This window comes from Podarcis filfolensis (genome assembly GCF_964270895.1).
Source record: "Podarcis filfolensis genome assembly, chromosome: 5".
Lineage (NCBI taxonomy): Eukaryota > Metazoa > Chordata > Lepidosauria > Squamata > Lacertidae > Podarcis > Podarcis filfolensis.
Genome location: NC_139608.1, coordinates 54,062,178 through 54,086,842, shown reverse-complemented (window position 1 = coordinate 54,086,842; position 24,665 = coordinate 54,062,178). Strand labels below are relative to the sequence as shown.

The 24,665-nt window shown below is 40.8% G+C and overlaps 1 protein-coding gene across 1 annotated transcript in view; it reads right to left on the bottom strand.

Annotated features, from left to right (window-relative positions):
* LOC310763272 (scavenger receptor cysteine-rich domain-containing protein DMBT1-like) overlaps positions 1–19,952 on the bottom strand; it is a 29,118-nt gene extending 9,166 nt beyond the window's left edge. The window contains exons 1-21 of the mRNA XM_083615161.1: positions 19,872–19,952; positions 18,897–18,926; positions 18,720–18,740; positions 18,574–18,603; positions 15,454–15,765; positions 14,115–14,426; positions 12,917–13,192; positions 11,696–11,716; positions 11,550–11,579; positions 10,000–10,026; positions 7,286–7,312; positions 6,436–6,583; positions 6,155–6,339; positions 5,057–5,086; positions 4,671–4,709; positions 3,572–3,883; positions 3,003–3,026; positions 2,695–2,730; positions 1,329–1,352; positions 1,010–1,048; positions 133–444 (exon numbers count right to left, since the gene is read on the bottom strand). Coding sequence (XP_083471287.1) covers positions 133–444; positions 1,010–1,048; positions 1,329–1,352; positions 2,695–2,730; positions 3,003–3,026; positions 3,572–3,883; positions 4,671–4,709; positions 5,057–5,086; positions 6,155–6,339; positions 6,436–6,583; positions 7,286–7,312; positions 10,000–10,026; positions 11,550–11,579; positions 11,696–11,716; positions 12,917–13,192; positions 14,115–14,426; positions 15,454–15,765; positions 18,574–18,603; positions 18,720–18,740; positions 18,897–18,926; positions 19,872–19,935 — 2,299 coding nt within the window. The 5' untranslated portion in view covers positions 19,936–19,952. The remainder of the gene's footprint in view (positions 1–132; positions 445–1,009; positions 1,049–1,328; positions 1,353–2,694; positions 2,731–3,002; positions 3,027–3,571; positions 3,884–4,670; positions 4,710–5,056; positions 5,087–6,154; positions 6,340–6,435; positions 6,584–7,285; positions 7,313–9,999; positions 10,027–11,549; positions 11,580–11,695; positions 11,717–12,916; positions 13,193–14,114; positions 14,427–15,453; positions 15,766–18,573; positions 18,604–18,719; positions 18,741–18,896; positions 18,927–19,871) is intronic.
* Between the last annotated feature and the right edge of the window lie 4,713 nt (positions 19,953–24,665).

The following is a 24,665-nucleotide window of genomic DNA, read 5'->3' as shown; positions in this document are numbered from 1 at the left end:
GAAGCAGAAGTGCGGCCACAGAATTTACCCAATAGACTTTATACCATTTCACCATTCATTCCGCTTCCTGCAATGAGATCTCCACTGTTAGAAATATAGGAGAAGACTAAATACAAAGGATGGGAAAGTTACCTGAGCAGATGACACCAGCGTCTTCATGATGACCACAATTGTGACTTCCCCAGCCCCGATGGGAGCACAGCTCCAGAGAAGGTTCATTCCCTCTGCAGTTTACATCATCCAGGAGAATCTGGCCAGAGCCATGGCCAAAATGGGCACTTCCTGGTGCTGACAAAGCCAATCCACATCCAAGCTTTCTGCAGACAACCTGTGCGTCATTTAAGTCCCAGCCATCATCACAGACTGTCCCCCAGCTTCCTCTGTAGTTGAGTTCCACGCGTCCTTCACACATGTTGTTCCCGCCGACCAGTCTCATGGGAACATCTTAGAACAATAAAATATTATTCTTACATAGGCAAGACTTGTAAACTCAGGTTCTCCCCATCCCTAACCTAAGCATCAGACTCTACTGGCATCAGGATTTCAACATGTTGACTTTGTGCAGCTCACCAAGAGAGTAGTGGCTGTGGAGGCCTTTTGAATTCATAACTAATGAAACTTAGCTTATCTCCCCAGTTCTATATTGCCTTGAAAAAACAAATGCGTTGTATGTTAGGGGATTCCTTGCAACTGTGCAAAATATACTCCCCTCCCAAAAAGAAATGTTAATGTTACATTATTCCTGTCAAAACAAAAAGTTCTCTGCTTGAACTTGCTAAGCATACTTTCCATGACCTTGAATGGAGCTGTGATCTGCAGTGGACCGAAGACATGTGTTTTGTAAATGAAGCAATGTGAGCCGGAACGAGTTCCTTTTGGGTCATGCTGAACTTAAACTTAAGCTGGTTCCTTTCTTAAAGGAACTTTCAAGCCTTTGATTTGACGCCAATGTTCTTGCTCATTCTCCCCAATTTTCACAGGCCTCTCTTATGGCAAACACTGAACTAACCTCTGGGTGAAACTGTCGGTTCATTTGTAGCAACGTCTTCTGCAGAAACAAACATGACAAAAGTGAGATCTTTTGGCATTTAAATTCTGCACCATCTAAAACTGTAGGCATGAGGTTGACTTCTGTACCGTCACTTGGGCCAAACCAATGACAAGCAGGTCAATATTACCACCATACATGGTCCAATGAGCCTGTTTAGCGCTGGGCTTTGTTCATGTCCAAAGATAAAAATGGAAGCTGTGATCTAGAAGAATCTACATCTTAAATTTTTTTTCCCTTAAATGTTGAAGGAATAAGGCAAATAAGAAATAAAAGGTACCTGGTGTATGAGGTCGTCCGGAAGCTGTGGATAAACAAATAATAAAAATATTCAGCTAGCATAAATATTAAGAAAAAGACCCTTGATGTACATAAAATAGTGACATCTGCTGGTTGATATTCTGCATCTATTTTGTTACAATCCAACAGAACAGATACCCAGAATAGCAGCACGCAGTGCTGGTTCTCTGTAAGAATAAAGGCACTGTAATGAATCCTGCCTCCTTCCATCCGCATGGCAACATAGGATCTTTCCTTGACCAGAGCAACTGACGCCCATGCCTTGCTTTCGTATTGAAACTGGAGGGATGTCACCACAACAAGTTATTTGCCTCTTTCTTCAGAATGCACCTCCATCTTGGGAGGAGTGGAGAATATTGCACAGATGCTCCATTAAGTCTTTTTAATAAAAAATATATATGTAATAATAGCAATAGGAAGGAGAAGCTGCATCCAAAGCCCCTGCTGACTCAATCTGCCTTAGAAAGTGCTCTCAGGAGTGTTTAATTGCATCAGAGAAGGGACAGAACTGAGCAGAATGCTCAAACTTTCCTCTGCCAGTTGTTCCCCTCCTTTAGATTATTTTTCCATCTACTTGGTTTCACAGCCACTGTTGAAAGGTATCCCTGAGTCTCGAACACCGTAAAGGAGCGGAAAATTTCAGAAGAAAAGCAATTGGGCTGTGAAGGCTGAAGTGTTCCCTTCCCTTCCATCCCTTCCTCTTTGCACATCACCTCCTCCTGAGGCACTTTGCACAGAAGAAGGGTTGCCTGTGACTTCCTTACCTGTGTCCACGCTGTACCTGTGACAGAAGCTTTATCTTAAACACAATTACATCTCTGCAAGCGTCAGACATTTTATTCAGACTAGTTAGGTAGACTGCATTTGACTGAGTGTTTGGAATGATCTAGTTCACGAAATCCACAGAATTCAAAAATCTTTGAACTACACCTGAAAGCAGTTCCTATAATTGCAGGCTGAACTGAATGTGATTAAGTTCATTTTGGGGGTAGAACATTCAGTGATTTTTAGTTCATCTTTAGGTTCATTCTTTTATTTGTCTTTTTTTAATACTATATATTCTTTTGGCCTCCAAACATAAGGATTATATTTTAGTCTTCTTAAGTAGATATGATACAGGATCAAGTTATAACATTCTGAATGCTGAAAACAAATTGGAAAGGATATGTGGGATGTACTAGAACTGAACCGTGAACTGAACATGAACTAAACGGCTAAAAGAGGTAAACATGAACTGAACTAGTTCCTTTTTAAAACAAACTTTCAAGGCTTTGATTTGATTCCAAGGTTCTTACTCATTCTCCCTGATTTTCAAAAGTATATCTTATGGAGAACTTTGAACTTACTTCTGGATATAACTTCTGTGGGACTTGTAGGAAGAGCTGCAGAAACAAAAGCATGACTAAAGTGAGATCTATATGCATTTAAATTCTGCACAATCTAAAAGTGTAGGCATGAGGTTGACTTCTGTGTCCTCACCTTTTCCCCACCAATTCTGAGAAGGGCAATATTTTCATCATACATGGTCACTTTAACATTAGGCTTTGGTTATAAACAAAGATAAAAATGTAAGCCATGATTTGGAAGAAGGAGCATCAATAAAAAGGTGCCCTCAAATGCTGAGAGAATCAGACAAATAAGAAATAAAATGTACCTGTTGTATTAGGTCGTCCGGAAGCTGTGGATAAACAAATAAGAAAAATATTCAGCCAGCATAAATATTAAGAAAAAGACCCTTGATGTACATGAAATAGTGACATCTGCTGGTTGATAGTCTGCATCTATTTTGTTACAATCCAACAGAACAGATACCCAGAATAACAGCACGCAGTGCTGGTTCTCTGTAAGAATAAAGGCACTGTAATGAATCCTGCCTCCTTCCATCCGCATGGCAACATAGGATCTTTCCTTGACCAGAGCAACTGACACTCATGCCTTGCTTTCGTATTGAAACTGGAGGGATGTCACCACAACAAGTTATTTGCCTCTTTCTTCAGAATGCACCTCCATCTTGGGAGGAGTGGAGAATATTGCACAGATGCCCCTTTAAGGGTTTTTAATAAAAAAATATATAGATAATAATGCCAATAGGAAGCAGAAGTGTGGCCACAGAATTTACCCAATAGAGTTTATAGCATTTCACCATTCATTCGGCTTCCTGCAATGAGATCTCCACTGTTAGAAATATATTAGAAGACTAAATACAAAGCATCAGAAAGTTACCTGAGCAGATGACACCAGCGTCTTCACTATGACCACAGTTGTGACTTCCCCAGCCCAGATGGGAGCACAGCTCCAGAGAAGGTTCATTCCCTCTACAGTTTACATCATCCAGGAGAATCTGGCCAGAGCCATGGCCAAAATGGGCACTTCCTGGTGCTGACAAAGCCAATCCACATCCAAGCTTTCTGCAGACAACCTGTGCGTCATTTAAGTCCCAGCCATCATCACAGACTGTCCCCCAGCTTCCTCTGTAGTAGAGTTCCACACGTCCTTCACACATGTTGTTCCCGCCGACCAGTCTCATGGGAACATCTTGGAACAATAAAATATCATTCTTACATAGGCAAGACTTGTAAACTCAGGTTCTCCCCATCCCTAACCTAAGCATCAGACTCTACTGGCATCAGGATTTCAACATGTTGACTTTGTGCAGCTCATCAAGAGAGTAGTGGCTGTGGAGGCCTTTTGCATTTATAACTAATGAAACTTATCTTATCTCCCCAGTTCTATATTGCCTTGAAAAAACAAATGCGTTGTATGTTAGGGGATTCCTTGCAATTGTGCAAAATACACTCCCAAAAAGAAATGTTAATGTTACATTATTCCTATCAGAACAAAAAGTTCTCTGCTTGAACTTGCCAAGCATACTTTCCATGACCTTGAATGGAGCTGTGAACTGCAGTGGACCGAACACGTGTGTTTTGTAAAGGAAGCAATGTGAACCGGAACGAGTTCCTTTTGGGTCATGCTGAACGTAACTTAAGCTGGTTCCTTTCTTAAAGGAACTTTTAAGCCTTCCCCACTTCTATATTGCCTTGAAAAAACAAATGCGGTCTATGTTAGGGGATTCCTTGCAATTGTGCAAAATATACTCCCCTCCAAAAAAGAAATGTTAATGTGACCAATGCAGTGAACTGAACATGTGTGTTTTCTAAAGGAAGCAATGTGAACCGGAACAAGTTCCTTTTGGGTCATGCTGAACGTAACTTAAGCTGGTTCCTTTCTTAAAGGAACTTTTAAGCCTTGGATTTGACTCCAATGTTCTTGCTCATTCTCCCCAATTTTCACAGGCCTATCTTACAGCAAACACTGAACTTACCTCTGGGTGAAACTGCTGTTTCACTTGTAGGAACTTCTTCTGCAGAAACAAACACATGACAAAAGTTAGATCTTTTGGCATTTAAGTTCTGAGCCATCTAAAAGTGAAGGCATGAGGTTGACATCTTAGATACTAAGTCATCTAATACATAGTATGTATTATGTAGCAGATTTTTAAATAAGTAGCAAATTTTCCTTACCAGTAGATTGCGGGAATCCGGTGGTTAATGCTTTGAAAGGATAGGAATATAGGAAAAACAAGAATTAAGAGCAACATTACTGAAAATCCCAGCTTTGTAGCTGTGAATTTTGTTTTAATACTAAGTCATCTAATACATAATATGTATTATGTAGCAGATTAGGAAATATGTAGCAGATTTTCCTTACCGGTAGTTTGCGGGAATTCTGTGGTTAATGCTTTGAAAAGAAACAAACAAAAAGGATTCAGATCAGCATTACAATTAAAGCCATTTGCATTTCCAGTCACTTAACATGCCCCCAAACTTGGGAGGTAACTATATCAGTTCCAATTTCCTCATCAAAATGTCATTCCATATTCTCCTCCCCCCCCATTTAATACACTTTTCCTATTTCTACATTTAAACACTCCAAGATCCAGTCAATCCAGATTAAATGAGAATATAATATGGGAGTGGCTGCATTTTGATGTAGACTATGCCATGCGGATGCTGTGCAAAACTCGAATGCATGACCAGTACCAAGTCCACAGTAAACAGCCTTGCGAAAAGACCCAATGCCACTTTCTGCAGCAGCTCCCAGGTTCTTCAGATGTAATCCCTCCCAGCACCACCTGGAGATGCTGTGCACAAAACTTGGGACCTTTGCATGCAAACATGTGCTGTGCCACTCAGCCATGGCCTTCCCACAGTGAACATGGCACTCTGAAGACAAGCAGAGGTCACAGCAGGCACCCCCCTCAACTGACTTCACATTACAAGGTGGCTGTAATGCACAAAACCCTCTGGAGGGATCTGCCTGCAATTTGGCAGGCTTACAACACTCTTGAGGGGCTCATTAGCCTACAAACACCAAGCAATTCTGTGACGGGGTGGGTCAGTATAGCCAATGTGGGGAAAACAGAAATTCTGATTTAACAGAGCTGATTTGAGCCCAAATAACAAATCTTATGGGAAAGACACAAAATGGGTCCGCAACAGACTGACTTGATCCTAGTGATACAGATGCATATACAACGTAAATCTTATGGGCAGTACTTTTATTTTATTTTATTTATTTTATTTTAATAAATAGCTCTTTTCCCAACCCACACTGGCCCATGAGAGTTGGGTGAATGATCTAACTCTTCTGAAATTTTGCTCCATGAGGAGGACTTTGGCTGCATTAGGCCCCTATATTTTATTCGCAAAACAAAATCTCAGATGCCAAAAGTGTTGAGATTCTCGTCCAACAAAAATCAAAGATATTTGGCTGTAGGGAAAAGAAATGTATGAGTTCCAAGATTACCTGCTATATTGTAATAGGCAAAAAAGCCAGAGCCTGCACGATAGGACTGTCTGTGGAGCAGAACTGTCATAGTGCCTGTATAGGAAGTGAATACCCAGCTCCAGCCACTGCATATATTCCCAAGCAGTGCTGATTGATAAATATTTCCATCGTAGACATGAACATATTCATGAGTACAGTCTAAACTGTGAAGAGAAAAGAGGACAAAACCATCTTATTTCAAGCAAGAGCTCCTGGGTCCCGTCCCATCCCATCCCAAAGTTTGCAGTATCAGTACTTACTTCAGATAGTCAAGAGTTAGCACTATAGGGCTAGAATCATAGGAATGGATTGTCCAGAGACACTGTATGATGCTTCCATCACCATTGTAATACGGGCCAGAAAAGGACTGAGATGGATTTGAGAAAGTATTGCCGCATCCATGGATTCCTAGTAAATATACAATTAAACACTGATTATCTCAGTCCCCGCCCCCCCCCCAAAAAGGCAGTCCTGGTAACAGTTCTCTATCTTCACCTTGACCCCGGTGCTTATAAGGACTGAGTTTCTTGTGGTCCTTCTTTTTCCTTCAGCCACCAGAAATATCAGGTTTGCTTGTCTTGCGAAACAGTCATTTCAGCCAAATGATCCATGTACCTCAAGCAATGAGCTGCCATCAGCAGAGGAATAAGGACTAGACCCATAAGCCCAGTGAATCCAGGTTACCCAATCTCCAGCATATGATCCTCTATAACACAGGATATATTTCATGGGTCCACCCAATTCAATATGTTTGTTTGTTTGTTTGTTTTTTAAATGATATTTTATCAGGTTAGAAATACAACATTTCTTAAAAAGTGATGTTTTCTTGATCAGAGAACAAGGGAAAGAAGGAACAGTGTTTTTATTCTAAATCAGGTGTTTATGCTTCGCAATACAACATGTCCATTGCTTCCAGTTCCACACTTATATGTGAATTTCCATGCAACTTTTCAAAGTCGTTTTCCTTTTTGCTTTGTGTCAAAAAATATATGACTCAGCAACCTTAAAAACATTTCTCACTGAAGCTTAGACACTCCACCATGTAGCAGACAGTCCTGCTTGCAAAAAAGCCACACTTGGAATGTGAAAAAGTAGAAGGCAGGCACTCACCAGTAGTTTGTGCAGAAGTTGTTGGTCCTAAAGAAAGATGAACAATGATCAGCAAATTTAAACATTTGTTTGTTTGTTTGTTTGTTTGTTTATTATGGCAGGCTTAAAACACTCCTGAAGGGCTTCTTTCCCCACAAATACCAACCAATTCTCTCTAGAACATGGTGTTTGGCATAGAGGGAAGGTTTATTCTGCCACCATCCCTGCTGCCTCTGCTTCCCTTGGCCTAAGGTCAGTTTCTGGGCCTTGGAGAATGGAAAGGCAGTGGAGGTTTGCTGTAGCTTCCAAATCTGCTTATCAAATGATCCATGCACCACAAGCAGAGAGCTGCCATCAGGAATAAGGACCCACAAGCCCAATGAATCCAGCTTAGCTCCTTGCCCCACCCCCAGCATAGGTTTAAAGACAAAGGTTCTCTTTTGACTTTTTGAGGTGGTTCACAATTTAGCGGAACCACCTGCAACATCGGGGCCCAGTATGGGCCACATGTTCTCCTGCAATGATTTTGCAAAGTTTTTTGCAGATAAAATCGCTCAGATTCGGGAAGAAGTAGACTCCACCGTGGGAGCAGGGCCGGGGCGGGAGAGTGCTAGAGTTCTGTCTAGTCAAGTTGAGTGGGATCAATTCCAATCTGTTACCTCCGAGGATGTGGACAGGCTGCTTGGACGAGTGAAACCAACCACCTGTCTCCTGGATCCTTGCCCATCCTGGCTTATAAAAGCTAGCCGGGAAGGACTGGGCGATGGGCTTCGTGGGGTGGTGAATGCTTCCCTCCGTGAGGGAGCCTTCCCAGACCCGCTGAAAGAGGCGCTTAAAACCGCTTCTTTAAAAACCGCTTCTTTAAAAAACCATCTTTAAAAAAACCGCTTCTTTAAAAACCATCTTTAGATGCGGCCACGATGGCCAACTATCGCCCAGTCTCAAATCTTCCATTCTTGGGCAAGGTGATTGAGCGAGCGGTTGCCGAACAACTCCAGGCACGCCTGGAAGAAGCGGACCATTTGGATCCCTTCCAGTCGGGATTCAGGCCTCATCATGGGACTGAAACTGCCTTGGTCGCACTGGTTGATGATCTCCGGCAGGCTAGGGACAAAGGTGAGAGCTGTTTCCTAGTTCTGCTGGATCTCTCAGCGGCGTTTGATACCATCTCAGCGGCGATCTCTCAGCGGCGTTTGATACCATCGACCATAACATCCTTCTGGACCGTCTAGAGGGGCTGGGAGCTGGGGGCACTGTCATACAGTGGTTCCGCTCCTTCCTCCTGGGCCGTGTTCAGAAAGTGGTGGTGGGGGATGAGTGTTCAGACCCCTGGGCTCTCACTTGTGGGGTGCCTCAGGGTTCTGTCCTCTCCCCCATGCTTTTCAACATTTACATGCAGCCGCTGGGAGAGATCATCAGGAGGTTTGGGCTGGGTGTTCATCAGTATGCGGATGATACCCAGCTCTACCTCTCTTTTAAATCAGAACCAGTGAAGGCGGTGAAGGTCCTGCGTGAGTGTCTGGAGGCGGTTGGAGGATGGATGGCGGCTAACAGATTGAGGTTGAATCCTGACAAGACAGAAGTACTGTTTTGGGGGGACAGGAGGCGGGCAGGTGTGGAGGATTCCCTGGTCCTGAATGGGGTAACTGTGCCCCTGAAGGACCAGGTGCGCAGCCTGGGAGTCATTTTGGACTCACAGCTGTCCATGGAGGCACAGGTCAAATCTGTGTCCAGGGCAGCTGTTTACCAGCTCCATCTGGTACGTAGGCTGAGACCCTATCTGCCTGCGGACTGTCTCGCCAGAGTGGTGCATGCTCTGGTTATCTCCCGCTTGGACTACTGCAATGCACTCTACGTGGGGCTACCTTTGAAGGTGACTCGGAAACTACAACTAATCCAGAATGCGGCAGCTAGACTGGTGACTGGGGGCGGCCGCCGAGACCATATAACACCAGTCTTGAAAGACCTACATTGGCTCCCAGTACGTTTCCGAGCACAATTCAAAGTGTTGGTGCTGACCTTTAAAGCCCTAAACGGCCTCGGTCCAGTATACCTGAAGGAGCGTCTCCACCCCCATCATTCTGCCCGGACGCTGAGGTCCAGCGCCGAGGGCCTTCTGGCGGTTCCCTCATTGCGAGAAGCAAAGCTACAGGGAACCAGGCAGGGGGCCTTCTCGGTAGTGGCGCCCGCCCTGTGGAACGCCCTTCCAGCAGATGTCAAAGCGATAAACAACTACCTGACATTCAGAAGACATCTTAAGGCAGCCCTGTTCAGGGAAGTTTTTAACGTGTGATATTTTACTGTATTTTTGGTTTTATGGAAGCCGCCCAGAGTGGCTGGGGAGGCCCAGCCAGATGGGCGGGGTATAAATAATAAATTATTATTATTATTATTATTATTATTATTATTATTATTATTATTATTATGATAAACCTGTTCACAAGGAATTCAACAGTTTGCCAAACCATTCATATTTGAGGTGGGGTGGGGTGGACAACCTGATTTACTTCCATTTAAATCAGAAATGGCTAACCACAGCCTAGAAACGGCAACAGGCACCAGAAGGAATTTTCACCCCTCAAAGTCTTTTTCATTTTTCCTTTGTGTCAAAACAATGGCTCAGCTACCTTAGGAACATTTTTCACCGAAACGCGCATGCGCTCCACGTAGCAGACAATCTTGCTTGTGAAAAAAGGCACACTTGGGATGAGAAAAAGTAAGAGGAAGGCACTCACCAGTAGTTTCTGCAATAGTTGTTGTTCCTAAAGAAATAGGAACATTGATCAGCAAATCTAATTATCAGTATTGTATTTTATTTTGGCACACATAAAACACCCCTGAAGGACTTGTTTCCCCACAAATACCAACCAATCCTGGCCTAGACAGATTAGGAGTGAGGTGCACTGTTTGGTACTGGTCCTGCCGGAGCTTGAGGCAAGGGCTGTTTGCCACCATCCCTGCTCCCCTTGCCTTCCCTTGCCTTTTGGGACTTGGAAAATGGAAAGACAGTGAAGGTAGATACATATTCTTACACCTTTGTCAGCCAAGTAAAGATCAGACATGAACTCATTTTTGCCAGATTGCCTTCTAAGTTGATTAAGCATGCACCAGAATATATAGGAATGAAAATTGAAAGGGCGTGCCATGCAATTTGATATTTTTAGTTTATCTCATTATAGTTGGACAGAGGGCTACTGTCTAATGGTATTTATGCTGTCAAGGCATTGCTTATAGTAATGCTACACTTTGTTATTCTAATTTTTTAAAAATCCATTTCCTGGTACCAAGACACGGAGTATTGTTCAATTCTTGTAATGAAAAGATAATAATCACTTGCGCCAATTCAAATGCAATGCACATATTGGCAGAAAGTATTGTTGTCATTAAACGCTGCTGCTTGCAAAGTGAAAATGCAAATAAAGTAGGATGCTTAAAATGCATCAAAAACCCAGCAGAATAAAAATATCTTAACAACCCAGTTAAAAGAGACGCAAAGAAAGGACCAGCAGTGAAAATGCTGCTTCCATTATTAAAGTGAAATGTTGGCTTCCTGTTCAAAGTGTACATGTCAAGGGGCTAGAATACTTAACATGACAGAATTTTGTGAGATAACCAGCACCATATAACTAACATGCTTACTGATGCTGCGGGAAGAGGGGACTATTTTGGAATTCACTTGGGAAAACATATTTTAAAGTTCTAACAGTCTATACTTACATACTTCATTTTGCTGCATATTTTGTGATTTCATTTTTTGGGGGGTTCTCTCACAAAAGACTACTTGCCCCAAACTTGGATCTTGGCATCCAAGGAATTCTCCTTTTGTACCTTCCCCTCCCCCCGCTTGCCAATCGACAAAAATTGTTCATTCTAATTTTAATTCGGTCGTACTCTGGAAAAACACCTTTGAATGATCCAACTGCCAGTCAATATCTTTCATGTAAAGCTACCAAGGTAAAGATTATAGCCATAATTATCTCCTTGTCTACCAACAAGCAACCATGCTAGTCTCAAGACAAGACTTGAGGAACAGAGTTATAAACAATGGGATAAAAATAAAATGGAAGTCAAGGAAATCTCTGGAGGAGATTTGTGCATAATTCTCCTCATGGAGGCAGTCAATGACTGCCACAAACAGATCATGTTCTTTAAAACATACACCTAATTTCCAGGTTTCTCATTTTCAGATGCTCTCCAGGAGAAACCTATTCTTTGATATTTCCATGTACATACTCAGGACTAGGATTTAGCACTTTATTATGAAGAAGATTAGAAGCCCCCTTACCAGCTGGAGTAGGCTCTTCTGAAGTTAGTTCTTGAAGGAGAACAAAATAACAGAGTAAGAGAAATTGCAAAGTAAATTAAAATGTCACTAAAATAAAAATGGTGTTTTGAAGTGATGCTTTTAAATATGTAGCAGATTTTCCTTACCTGTTGATTGCACTTCTGGGGCTGTTTATTGCAAAAGATAGGAAAAACAAGAATTAAGAGCAACATTACTGAAAATCCCAGCTTTTGTAGCAATGAATTTTGTTCTAATACTAAGTCATCTAATACATATTATGTATTATGTAGCAGATTTTAAAATAAGTAGCAGATTTTCCTTACCGCTGGTTTGCGGGAATTCTGTGGTTAATGCTTTGAAAAGAAACAAACAATTACAATTACAATTAAACCCATGGGGGGGGGGAGGTAGCACTGGCAGTGAATTTTATTTTAATACCAAATGATCTTACAAGTATACAGCATTTACTTGTAAATGAATGGTGAATTGTTGAAAATGAGGGGGGGGGGGGAATAAACTAAGTGAATATAAAAACAATATGTCCTTCAACTGTATCTATGGTCTCTGGGATGGTGTCCCTGGGGCCATAGGAAGCACTGGATCTTTCTCACCAAGGGTGGAAAGAGCTGTCCAGCCTTGAAGAGGACAATCAGTCCCTCCTCCTCAGTGCCAAGCATCTTGTCCTATCAATATGGAGCAAAGGGTTTCAGACGAAGTTCCCATCTATACCAAAATTAGCCATGTTAGGGAGGATCCAACGCGTTTCCATCCTGAAGGATTCAATGCATTTCCAGTTACTAACATGCCCCCAAACTGGGGAGGTAACTATATCAGTTCCAATCTCCTCATCAAAATGTCATTCCATATTCTCCCCCCCTCCATTTAATACACTTTTCCTATTTCTACATTTAAACACTCCAAGATCCAGTCAATCCAGATTAAATGAGAAGATAATATGGGAGTGGCTGCATTTTGATGTAGACTATGCCATGCGGATGCTGTGCAAAACTTGAATGCATGAGCAGTACCAAGTCTACAGTAAACAGCCTTGTGAAAAGACCCAATGCCACTTTCTGCAGCAGCTCCCTGCAGCATCTGGGGATGCTGTGCACCAAACGTGGGACCTTTGCATGCAAACATGTGGTGTGCCACTCAGCCATAGCCTTCTCACAGTGAACATGTCACTTTGAAGACAAGCAGAGGCCAAAGCAAGCACTCCCCTCAACTGAATTCACATTACAAGGTGGCTGTAATCACAGACTGAGATTTGTATTCTCAGGACCCACCCGATTCCCTTGATTGTATTAGTGAGCTATATTATCCCAGCCTAGGAGTACCTGAGCAAATGACACTGGCATCTTAATGATGACCACAGTCATGTGTTCCCCAACCTCTGTGAGAACACTGAAGCAGGGAAGATTCGCTTCCTGTGCACTGCACATTGTCCAGGAGGATGTTGCCTGAGCCTGGACCAAAATGGGCATTTCCTGGTGCTGACTGAGCTGGTCCACATCCAAGCTCTCTGCAGACAACGTGTGCATGATTGAGATTCCAAATGTCATCACAGACTGTTCCCCAGTTGCCATTATGATATACCTCAAGGCGACCTTCACATCTGTTGACTCCATTAACCAATCTCAAGGCTATGGAAATATTTAAATATTTACAAAGGTATTTCTTATTGTCAAACAAGTCAAAAATATGTTGATTATTTCCTTTTCCCACCATTAAGATCAACCCAATTGCACAGTGAAAGAAAGTAAAGACTCAATAGACATTAACAGTGCATATTGTACATTGTTCTATTAGATGGCACTGGGGATAGTTGCTTTGAATTAGAGATGACTTACTGGCGGCTCTCGACACTGTTGGACTCCAACCTCTATGAGCCCCAGCCAGCATGGTCAGTAGCCAGGGATGATGGGAACTGTAGTTTAACAACACCTAGAAGGCTGTATTTTAGCTACCCCTGCTTTAAATACTTCCTCCTCCCCCCCCCCTGAATTTTTCAGGAAAGCCAGGAAAGTTGAGGGACGTAGCCTGGTAATATCCTACACCTGCAATTCTCTGTTTCCCATTCCTTCTACTGACCAACTGAGCAGAGGCTTTTTGATTCCTGGAACTTGAGTGCAAGAAGCCTTGGTTCTCACTGAAACTTTGTGGGAAGTTAAAGCAACAAACAGAGCATACACACTCTTTAAAAAACCACTTAGTGCTGCCAGCAGTGTGCCACTGGAACCCCACAGGGTTTCGACTCCCTTTGGCAAGCCCATTTCACAGAAGATTCCAGGGCCAGGCAGAAGACTGGGTATGATAACTTTTGGAATATGTGAAGGCAGCTACCAAGAGCTTTTCTATTGCATTAAATGTCTTGGAATGGGGAGAATTTTGCCAATGCAGCAGACTAGGGACTATTTTTGCATTTTGGATTGTTTTAAATAATTCAAAGGTACTATTTTGATGGGGGGTTTTTTTGTTTTGCAACACCCATTTCCTTACAGAAATCCAGACAGATTCCGAAACTGAATTCCTTTCATTAGGACAGCTAGAGTTAATAAGTAATACCTGAGCAAATGACACTGGCATCTTCAGAATGACCACAGTTGTGTGTCCCCCAACCTCTGTGAGAACACTGAAGTAGGGAAGATTCACTTCCTGTGCACTGCACATCGTCCAGGAGGATGTTGCCTGAGCCTTGACCAAAATGGGCACTTCCTGGTGCTGACAGAGCTGATCCACATCCAAGCTCTCTGCAGACCACACGTGCATGATTCAGGTTCCAAATATCATCACAGACTGTTCCCCAGTTGCCATTATGATATACTTCAAGGCGACCTTCACATCTGTTTCTTCCATTAACTAATCGCAAGGAACGTTCTTTGGAATATGCAAAAAATAAATATTATATAAACAAGACAATGAAACACTACATTGGAAAACAGGTCAACACAATGAGCACTCAGTACTACTGCATGGAAATTTCGTTCCATAAGACAGATTTGACTGCATTAGGTCCCTATATTTTAAGCCCAAAGATTTTGAGATTCTAGTCCAACAAAAAGCAAAGATATTTGGCTGTAGGGAAAAGAAATGTATGACTTCCAAGGTTACCTGCTGTATCGTAATAGGCAAAAATGCCACACTTGGGATGAGAAAAAGTAAGAGGGAGGCACCCACCAGTGTGCTCATACCTGCACATCATCAATATATTAGAATTTTCAAACGCAGGTAAGATTTTGCCAAATTTAGGATGAAACTAACAACATCTATATTGAGAATAGCTTGAATGTTTTGATGGAGTCATAAATACTCAAGTCAGCTTCATGTGTTCCTTTGCACCAAATTCTTCCCATCATTAACTAGCAACTTGTAAGGTCAGCATAGAGAAGGGGAACAAGAAAGAGCAAGAGCAAGAATGTTCAGAATTTAAGCCATATTACCTGATGCACTTAGACATATTTCATTAAACAGGAACAGCCAAGTAAAGATCAGGAAGGAACTCATTTTTGCCAGATTGCCTTCTAAGTTGATTAAGCATGCACCAGAATATATAGGAATGAAAATTGAAAGGGCGTGCCATGCAATTTGATATTTTTAGTTTATCTCATTATAGTTGGACAGAGGGCTACTGTCTAATGGTATTTATGCTGTCAAGGCATTGCTTATAGTAATGCTACACTTTGTTATTCTAATTTTTGCATTAAATGTCTTGGAATGGGGAGAATTTTGCCAATGCAGCAGACTAGGGACTATTTTTGCATTTTGGATTGTTTTAAATAATTCAAAGGTACTATTTTGATGGGGTTTTTTTTTTTTTTTGCAACACCCATTTCCTTACAGAAATCCAGACAGATTCCGAAACTGAATTCCTTTCATAAGGACAGCTAGAGTTAATAAGTAATACCTGAGCAAATGACACTGGCATCTTCAGAATGACCACAGTTGTGTGTCCCCCAACCTCTGTGAGAACACTGAAGTAGGGAAGATTCACTTCCTGTGCACTGCACATCGTCCAGGAGGATGTTGCCTGAGCCTTGACCAAAATGGGCACTTCCTGGTGCTGACAGAGCTGATCCACATCCAAGCTCTCTGCAGACCACACGTGCATGATTCAGGTTCCAAATATCATCACAGACTGTTCCCCAGTTGCCATTATGATATACTTCAAGGCGACCTTCACATCTGTTTCTTCCATTAACTAATCGCAAGGAATGTTCTTTGGAATATGCAAAAAATAAATATTATATAAACAAGACAATGGAACACTACATTGGAAAACAGGTCAACACAATGAGCACTCAGTAATACTGCATGGAAATTTCGTTCCATAAGACAGATTTGATTGCATTAGGCCCCTATATTTTAAGCCCAGAGATTTTGAGATTCTAGTCCAACAAAAAGCAAAGATATTTGGCTGTAGGGAAAAGAAATGTATGACTTCCAAGGTTACCTGCTGTATCGTAATAGGCAAAAATGCCACACTTGGGATGAGAAAAAGTAAGAGGGAGGCACCCACCAGTGTGCTCATACCTGCACATCATCAATATATTGGAATTTTCAAACGCAGGTAAGATTTTGCCATATTTAGGATGAAACTAACAACATCTATATTGAGAATAGCTTGAATGTTTTGATGGAGTCATAAATACTCAAGTCAGCTTCATGTGTTCCTTTGCACCAAATTCTTCCCATCATTAACTAGCAACTTGTAAGGTCAGCATAGAGAAGGGGAACAAGAAAGAGCAAGAGCAAGAATGTTCAGAATTTAAGCCATATTACCTGATGCACTTAGACATATTTCATTAAACAGGAACAGCCAAGTAAAGATCAGGAAGGAACTCATTTTTGCCAGATTGCCTTCTAAGTTGATTAAGCATGCACCAGAATATATAGGAATGAAAATTGAAAGGGCGTGCCATGCAATTTGATATTTTTAGTTTATCTCATTATAGTTGGACAGAGGGCTACTGTCTAATGGTATTTATGCTGTCAAGGCATTGCTTATAGTAATGCTACACTTTGTTATTCTAATTTTTTAAAAATCCATTTCCTGGTACCAAGACACGGAGTATTGTTCAATTCTTGTAATGAAAAGATAATAATCACTTGCGCAAATTCAAATGCAATGCACATGTTGGCAGAAAGTATTGTTGTCATTAAACGCTGCTGTGGTCCTTCATTTACCCTGACATGAGACATGAAAAAGGCCTTTGATAGGTTATGATGGAAGTTCTTTTACAGCACAATGCAACTGGACCTACTATTTCAGTACCTACCATTACAATTATCCAGATCCATTTACTTTTGCCTGTGATCATCATCTAAGGCCCTTCTTCATGTGCCTCCTCCACAAGAGGTCTGGAGAGTGGCAACATGAGAACAGACTTTTTCTGTGATGGCTCCCCATTTGTCAAATTCTCTCCCCAGGGATGCTTGCCTAGCACCTTCATTACCTATCTTTAGACGCCAGGCAAAACATTCTTCTTTCCCCAGGCCTTGGCTAATTAAATAATCTATGGCCTTTAAAACTGTGTGTGTGTGTGTGTGTGTGTGTGTGTGGAGCTTTTGTGTTGTTTGTTACTATGTTATGTATTTTTGTGGGTTTATATTGTAAACCTCCATGTGAACCTCGGATGAAGGGCAATATAGAAATTTAATTAATAAATAACTAACTTGGAACAAATTTTCATTCTGTCTGATTTCATGTGATGCTACGTTTATAGTCATAGAGCTATGTTGTGGGATTTGAACTCTTGTTACCAGAAAGAAAGGCAAAGGAATATGCTATCGTATCTTTCTGTATTTGTGTTGTGAACTTTGCTTGTCAAAGATTGCCAGCCCTTGCTGTTTAGTGGGGATGAATTTGCCACACACTCCTTCTCGGAAGAAAACAACACATTGGTCTCTCCCAGAGACATGAGATTTGGGGGATCATATAGGCAGGAGTTCCCAACAGGAGCAGAATAATCAGGCTGCTATTTAAGCCTGTGCCATCCCCTCCACTTCATCTACAGTGTGGATGGGGTTGTGTTTTTTGCTATTCTCTCTTTCTGGGAGCTAAATATAATTTTGAGGGTAAGTCTCTAATTTCTCCTTGCAACTCTCCTTTTTCACCCACCCTGTAGGGTTATTTGATTTGCTGCTAATGTATGCACTTATTTGGTGTGTTTGGAATTTAGTGTGAGCAGGTAAGGGAATTTAAAAACTCCATTGGCAGGCACTCTGAGGCATTATGGGGAGAAGGGACATTTTGAGTCCTCCTCAGCAGCTTTCAACTTCAAGAGTCCCTTGGGCTGCCCTTTAGGCCTGGCCTGTGAATCTTGGTGAATACGGGACAGTGGGCCCCGGGTATGCATGTTGAGTAGTCATTGCCAAGACTCACATAGCAAGGAGGAAGAATTTTATTCCAATTCCTGGCCAGAGAGTCACAGAATGCAGTTGTTTGCATGCCCCTGTGGAGTGAAGTAATGCTTTCCTTATACACATTAATTATAACCCATCTGCCCACAGTTACATAATTTGGTTATTGTTTGGCAGATTTTGAATAAATATGACCTTTTCAGCATTACTCTTGTCTCTCAAGTCTTCTTCCAGAGTGTGTTTATAAATGTTTATAGCAAGGACATACCTCTGTTGGTTTGACATTTATTGAACTGTGGATGTTAACAGTAACTGGAAAATTTCCTCAGCATGTTAACAGCTTCAAATTAATGCCAGCAAAGTGCATCAATTGTTTTACAAATTTGAACACTTAACCTGTTTATCTAGGTCAGAAAAGGACTCTGCACTAACCAAGACAGAGGTATCAATGCTAATCAAAACTGTACAGCGCATAGCCTATAAAGCAGTGTGACTGTGACTGCCACAAACAGATCATGTTCTTTAAAACATACACCCCACCTAATTTCCAGGTTTCTCATTTTCAGATGCTCTCCAGGAGAAACCTATTCTTTGATATTTCCATGTACATTCTCAGGACTAGGATTTAGGACTTTATTATGAAGAAGATTAGAAGCCTCCTTACCAGCTGGAGTAGGCTCTTCTGAAGTTAGTTCTTGAAGGGGAACAAAATAACAGAGTAAGAGAAATTGCAAAGTAAATTAAAATGTCACTAAAATAAAAATGGTGTTTTGAAGTGATGCTTTTAAATATGTAGCAGATTTTCCTTACCAGTTGTTTGCACTTCTGGGGCTGTTTATTGCAAAAGATAGGAAAAACAAGAATTAAGAGCAACATTACTGAAAATCCCAGCTTTTGTAGCAATGAATTTTGTTTTAATACTAAGTCATCTAATACATAGTATGTATTATGTAGCAGATTTTTAAAGAAGTAGCAGATTTTCCTTACCAGTAGTTTGTGAGAATTCTGTGGTTAATACTATGAAAAGATTGGAATATAGGAAAAACAAGAATTAAGAGCAACATTACTGAAAATCCTAGCTTTTGTAGCAGTGAATTTTTGTAGCAGTGAATTTCCATATCATTTTGCAATTATTATTCTTTAAAAAAATCATGAAAATTCATCTCATTTTAATGTTTATTCTCTTTCACTAATATATGCATTTTCCTTGCACAATTGGCCCTAGGATATTGCTTGACTGAGTCTACAAGCTTGAGTTTATATGCCGCTTTTCCATAATGAGCTGTGCCTAAAACAAGTTACAGCAAGCATTCAAAACATCAAAAAATATAAGAAACACAGCATGGCAGTAAATTTAAAAATCACAAAAATCAACAATATGGCAAACACAAAATACGTTCAATATTACAAAAAAAACAACCAATCTGGATTGAAGTACATAAGGACAAATTGAGCAGGTTCAACTTTAAATGTGAGCTGGATTAAATCCCCCCCCCAAAAAATATACTGCATTTGAAAAAACAAAATCCCCAATGGTGTGCTCAAAGGAGCTCTTATATAGACAACTGTCCTCACATATACCCTTATGTGGCAGTGATACATTATTTGTCATAGTAGACATGTATGGGACTGTGCCCCCGGCCATTATATCTAATAGTCCCTCATCATCAGAAATATTTCCACATTGATACTTTCCCAAGTATCTTCTGCTCATACCTGCACATAATCAAGATATTATCATGTCAGAAGCAGGCAGGATTTTGCCCAATTTAGGATGACCCTGACAATGCCTCTGTTGAGAATATCATGTGTTTTGAAGGAGTCATAAATACTCAAGTCAGCTTCATGTGTTCCTTTGCTACAAATTCTTCCCATAATCAACTAGCAATTTGTAAGGTCAGCACAGAGAAGGGGAACAAGAAAGAGCAAAAGCAAGAATGTTTAGAATTTAAGCCATATTACCTGATGCACTTAAACATAATTCATTAAACAGGAACAGCCAAGTAAAGATCAGGAAGGAACTCATTTTTGCCAGATTGCCTTCTATGTTGATTAAACATGCATCAGTATATATAGGATTAAGAAGTGAAAGGGTGTGCTATGGAATTTTATACTTTATCTCGTTATAGCAGGACAGTCAGTGTTTTAACAAAAAGATACCACTTCTGTCAATTCATATGCAATGCAAATATTAGCTAAATTATTGACCTTGGCATGAGATGTGAAAAAAGGCCTTTGATGTGGTGAAAGTTCTTGTACGTCACAATGCAATTGGACCTAATATTGAAGAACCTACTGTTCATACATTATTTTTTATTATTTCATATCTCTTTCCATATTTAACCTCCTTCCGTCGGGCCTGTAAGACAGCTATTCTGCCTGGCCTTTAATTTGAATTCAGCCTGATCTTTTATTTCCCTTCTCTTCCCTCCCCCTCCCCTTTTATGAAGATTACCCGCTCTGAGATCCCACAGCTAATTCTCCCCTGGCCTCCTCTCTGGGCCAAGTAAGACCAATTCAGTCAGCCAGCCCTGGGGATTATGTAATGTTTATTTCCCCTAAATTGATTTTTGATTTTTTGAATTTTATTTTATTTATATACTGTATTTTATGCTGCTTTTACAATTAAGTGTTTTAAATTTGTTGTTAGCCACCCTGAGCCCAGTTTTTGAACAGGGAAGGGCGGGGTATAAATAAATTATTATTATTATTATTTGATAACAGTAGGTGGAGAGTTTAATTTGCTGGTAGGTATACTCCGATTTGGACACAAGTGGCGCTGTGGTCTAAACCACAGAGCCTAGGGTTTGCCAATCAGAAGGTCGGTGGTTTGAATCCCCGCGATGGGGTGAGCTCCCATTGCTCAGTCCCTGCTCCTGCCAACCTAGCAGTTCAAAAGCAAAGCATGTCAAAGTGCAAGTAGATAAATAGGTACCACTCCGGCGGGAAGGTAAACGGCATTTCCATGCGCTGCTCTGGTTCACCAGAAGTGGCTTAGTCATGCTGGCCATATGACCCGGAAGCTGTCTGCGGACAAACGCCAGCTCCCTCGGCCTATAGAGCGAGATGAGCTCTGCAACACCAGAGTCGTCCACGACTGGACTTAAGTGTCAGGGGTCTCTTTACCTTTACCTTATACTCCAATTTAAAATATACAGTTATTATATACACGACAGTATCTGGATGATTAAGGGTGGGGGAGATTCACTGTATGGTTCAATTACAGTGTTGCAGCAAACCCAACAAAGAATCTTTTGGCAGCTTATAGTCCAAATTTATTATGGTACAAACCTCTAGGACTTTGGCCCAGTTCATCAGATACATGAAATGTTAGCCTGAGTTGCAGGTATACACACACATACCAGCACACACAGATACACAGACACCCCCACCCACCCACATGGTTGGAGGAGGGATTGAAAACAGTACAATAGAAGGTCCAGTGAATACAATGAAATTGGGTTACACTTCAGAATGTATGGAATCATCAACTTATTCAGAAAACAAGGTGGCCTATGTGCTGCTCTCTTGCCGTGAATGAATATGTATGAGTTGTATCCAATGTAGCAATAGATCAAGGTCTGATCAGCACAAGGATTACTGCTAAGGCATTTGGACTTTCCCTCCATCCTCCTCCATGTGCCCCCTTAATCTATTTCAGGGATTCCCCAACCTCTGACACAGATTAGAGGAAAGCTCAGAGTGCATGCAGGAATAAAAAAAGGGAGAAAGCTAGCTGTAATCCTTGCGTTGACAGAATGAGTTAGTAGAATATATGTATTGAAGAATACAAGGTAAGTGGAAGAGAAAGGATGCTCAGGTTTGCTTCTGTTATTGCCAAAGTCATAGCAGAGAATGTATGAGTTCCTGGAACTTGAAAGAAATTTTAAGGGCGTAGACTTGGAATAACATTAGTTGTTCAAATGAAATTCACATGTGTGTTCAGCAGGAAAAACTAATGTTTATTTTATTTTATATATGCAAATTTTACATCATGAATACTTTGTGCCAGTTCTAGTGTAGAAAGATTGAAAAATCTTTATAAAAATATTAAAGGTATTACAGAAGGCTTAATATAATTCTCATTTTTCTGTTAATTCCCATTCTCTTACTGTGAATTTGCTGAAGAGAAATATCCAGACTTTCAGCAACATTGAGACCACATATTCCACATTCCTATCCTTTCCACAATCCTCTTGTTAAAAACTTTTTTGTGGCTCTTTTTCTTTTTCCTCAGTACATTAGCATGCACCTGTCTTTTTTAAATGCAAGAAATGATAATTACAAAAGAAATCAATTTTTTCATCTATCTATTTCTATATTATGTATTCATATTCAAAAAGACAATAATGGCTTAAAGAGTACTGTATACAGTTATTAGTTGGGCTTGGTTCCTGTTATATATTAAGCAGGATGTCAAATTATGTGTGAAAATGATATAGATAACTATTGGAAAGTAGGGACGCGAGTGGTGCTGTGGGTTAAACCACAGAGCCTAGGACTTGCCGATCAGAAGGTCCCGTTGCTCGGTCCCTGCTCCTGCCAACCTAGCAGTTCGAAAGCATGTCAAAGTGCAAGTAGATAAATAGGTACCACTCCGGCGGGAAGGTAAACGGCGTTTCCGTGTGCTGCTCTGGTTCGCCAGAAGCGGCTTAGTCATGCTGGCCACATGACCCAGAAGCTGTATGCCAGCTCCCTCGGCCAATAAAGCGAGATGAGCACCGCAACCCCAGAGTCGGTCACGACTGGACCTAATGGTCAGGGGTCCCTTTACCTTTACGTTACTAGAATTCAATGACAAACAGACTCCATGTTTCAATAAATCTGGTACACATTCTTCAATATCTCTTTTATAATAAGTAGGTTTTGTCATCTACATTATATCCCCTACATTTCAAATTTATTGGTATGACTAGTCTAGCTACAGTGACCATCGCTGTCAAAAACTCCAAAACCTTCATTTTAAAAAGGACGACTAGCTATCCTGCCATCACAAATCTTATCTGTCTCTACTACAGACCTTCTTTTCATCACAGAAGGTCAGAATATAGCATCAATAGTGGCTAGAGGTGCTAGTACAGCTCTAGGACTTTATTTAATAGATTACACCTGGCTTTGATAGTGTTATCTGTCTTCTGTATTATGTAATCGATTACGTCCTTCCTTCAAAGTCTTTAACATCCTCCTAAACACCCACACAGCTGGCTTTTATAATCCTTATCAGTATTTTGTAATGGATTACATCTGACTTTTATCATTTTATGTGTATTCTGTAATAGATTATATACTTCCTTCAAAGTTTATGACACCCTCCTGAATGAAAACAGCCACCGGCTTTTATAATCTTATCTGTACTCTGTAAGAAGCCTAGGGCTTTGCTATATTCAACATTGAAATGCCTGACTTGAAAGTTAAATACATAAAGCAAGGTGGCATCTTTTACAATAGGATTCAATATCATATAGATGAAGAAGACATAATATTTTTGCCTTGGTGTTTTGTACAGTTTACAGTATGTTCCATCTAGATTTTGTCCAGGGCCAGCACCAAATACAAAGGTGATGTTTGCTCCTGGCAAGAGCAACTAAAAAAAATTAATAATAAATAAAAATGGCCAGCTTTCAGATGAAATTGCAGTACAACTACACTCTTTCCACTTCAGAGACTACAGGTATGTGTCAGGAGGCACAAATGATACTTCTGAAAAGCTTTCTTTTACAAAATACAATGAAGCATACTGATAGAAAATATTCTTTTTTTTGTGGTTTCTCTTTTCCAGTGCTTAGCACCAAAAAAATGCAGAGGACACAGTAGGGAATGCAGTAGGGAAAGTAAGACAAAGCAAATCTTGTTACTGCTGCTGCACAGAATCCAAATGGTTGCACAGTGTACCAAGGTTCTTAAATTTCAGAATATAGTAAGCTTATTAAAGTGGACCACATTGCACTTGCTCTGATAAATAGTTCATTACTGTACACCAAGACCTTAATGCTTATTGTTAGTGCTATAAATTGAAACTCCTGCTAATAAACTTCCGTGAATTTGTGTACACGGAATTTGTGTGCGGCATTATGTGAAGTAAAGTTAAAAGGCACACCCTATGAACTGTTAAATAAATAAAAAAAGGGGGAGTATTTAGCTTCAGAATAATTGCACCATAAATTCCCAGTCGTCCCCAATATGCCCAAATGTTGGTGTTTATTTGCAGGGCTTGGTGTTGTGCTGCCAATAAAGCTCAAAGTGCCATTGTACACAGGACAGATGGTCCTGCAAAGGGCAAGAGAAAGGCAGCTCTGTTTGATTCTGCAGCAGATATTTTGAGGCACAGAATATGAAACGTTAGCTAAAGTAATGAAAGACTTCAGAAAACATGGCAGTGCCACACAAAGACATGCAATTGGTATTTATTGCCAGACATATATTCCTATATGCCCTAGTGCATAGGGGGATAGTTTCTCCTATACTGATTATATTGTTGAATGTGATGTTGCCTCTTTTGCTAGTTAAGTGTTGTTTGGGGGGCAGATTTGAATGAGGAATTTGAGAAGGACTTCTGGAACAACATATGGTCTACTTAAACATTTTCTTTCGTTCTGGCAAGTATTAGAGAAAACTCATTGAAACAGTGCATAGATAGTACTATGCACATCCAAACGAACAATTGGCTTTGTTGGCAGAACTGTGGAACTGCCAGAACCTACTGGCATCTCTGGTGGTCTTGCCTTCTCATTAGTGCATTCTGAATGTGAGTTTTGG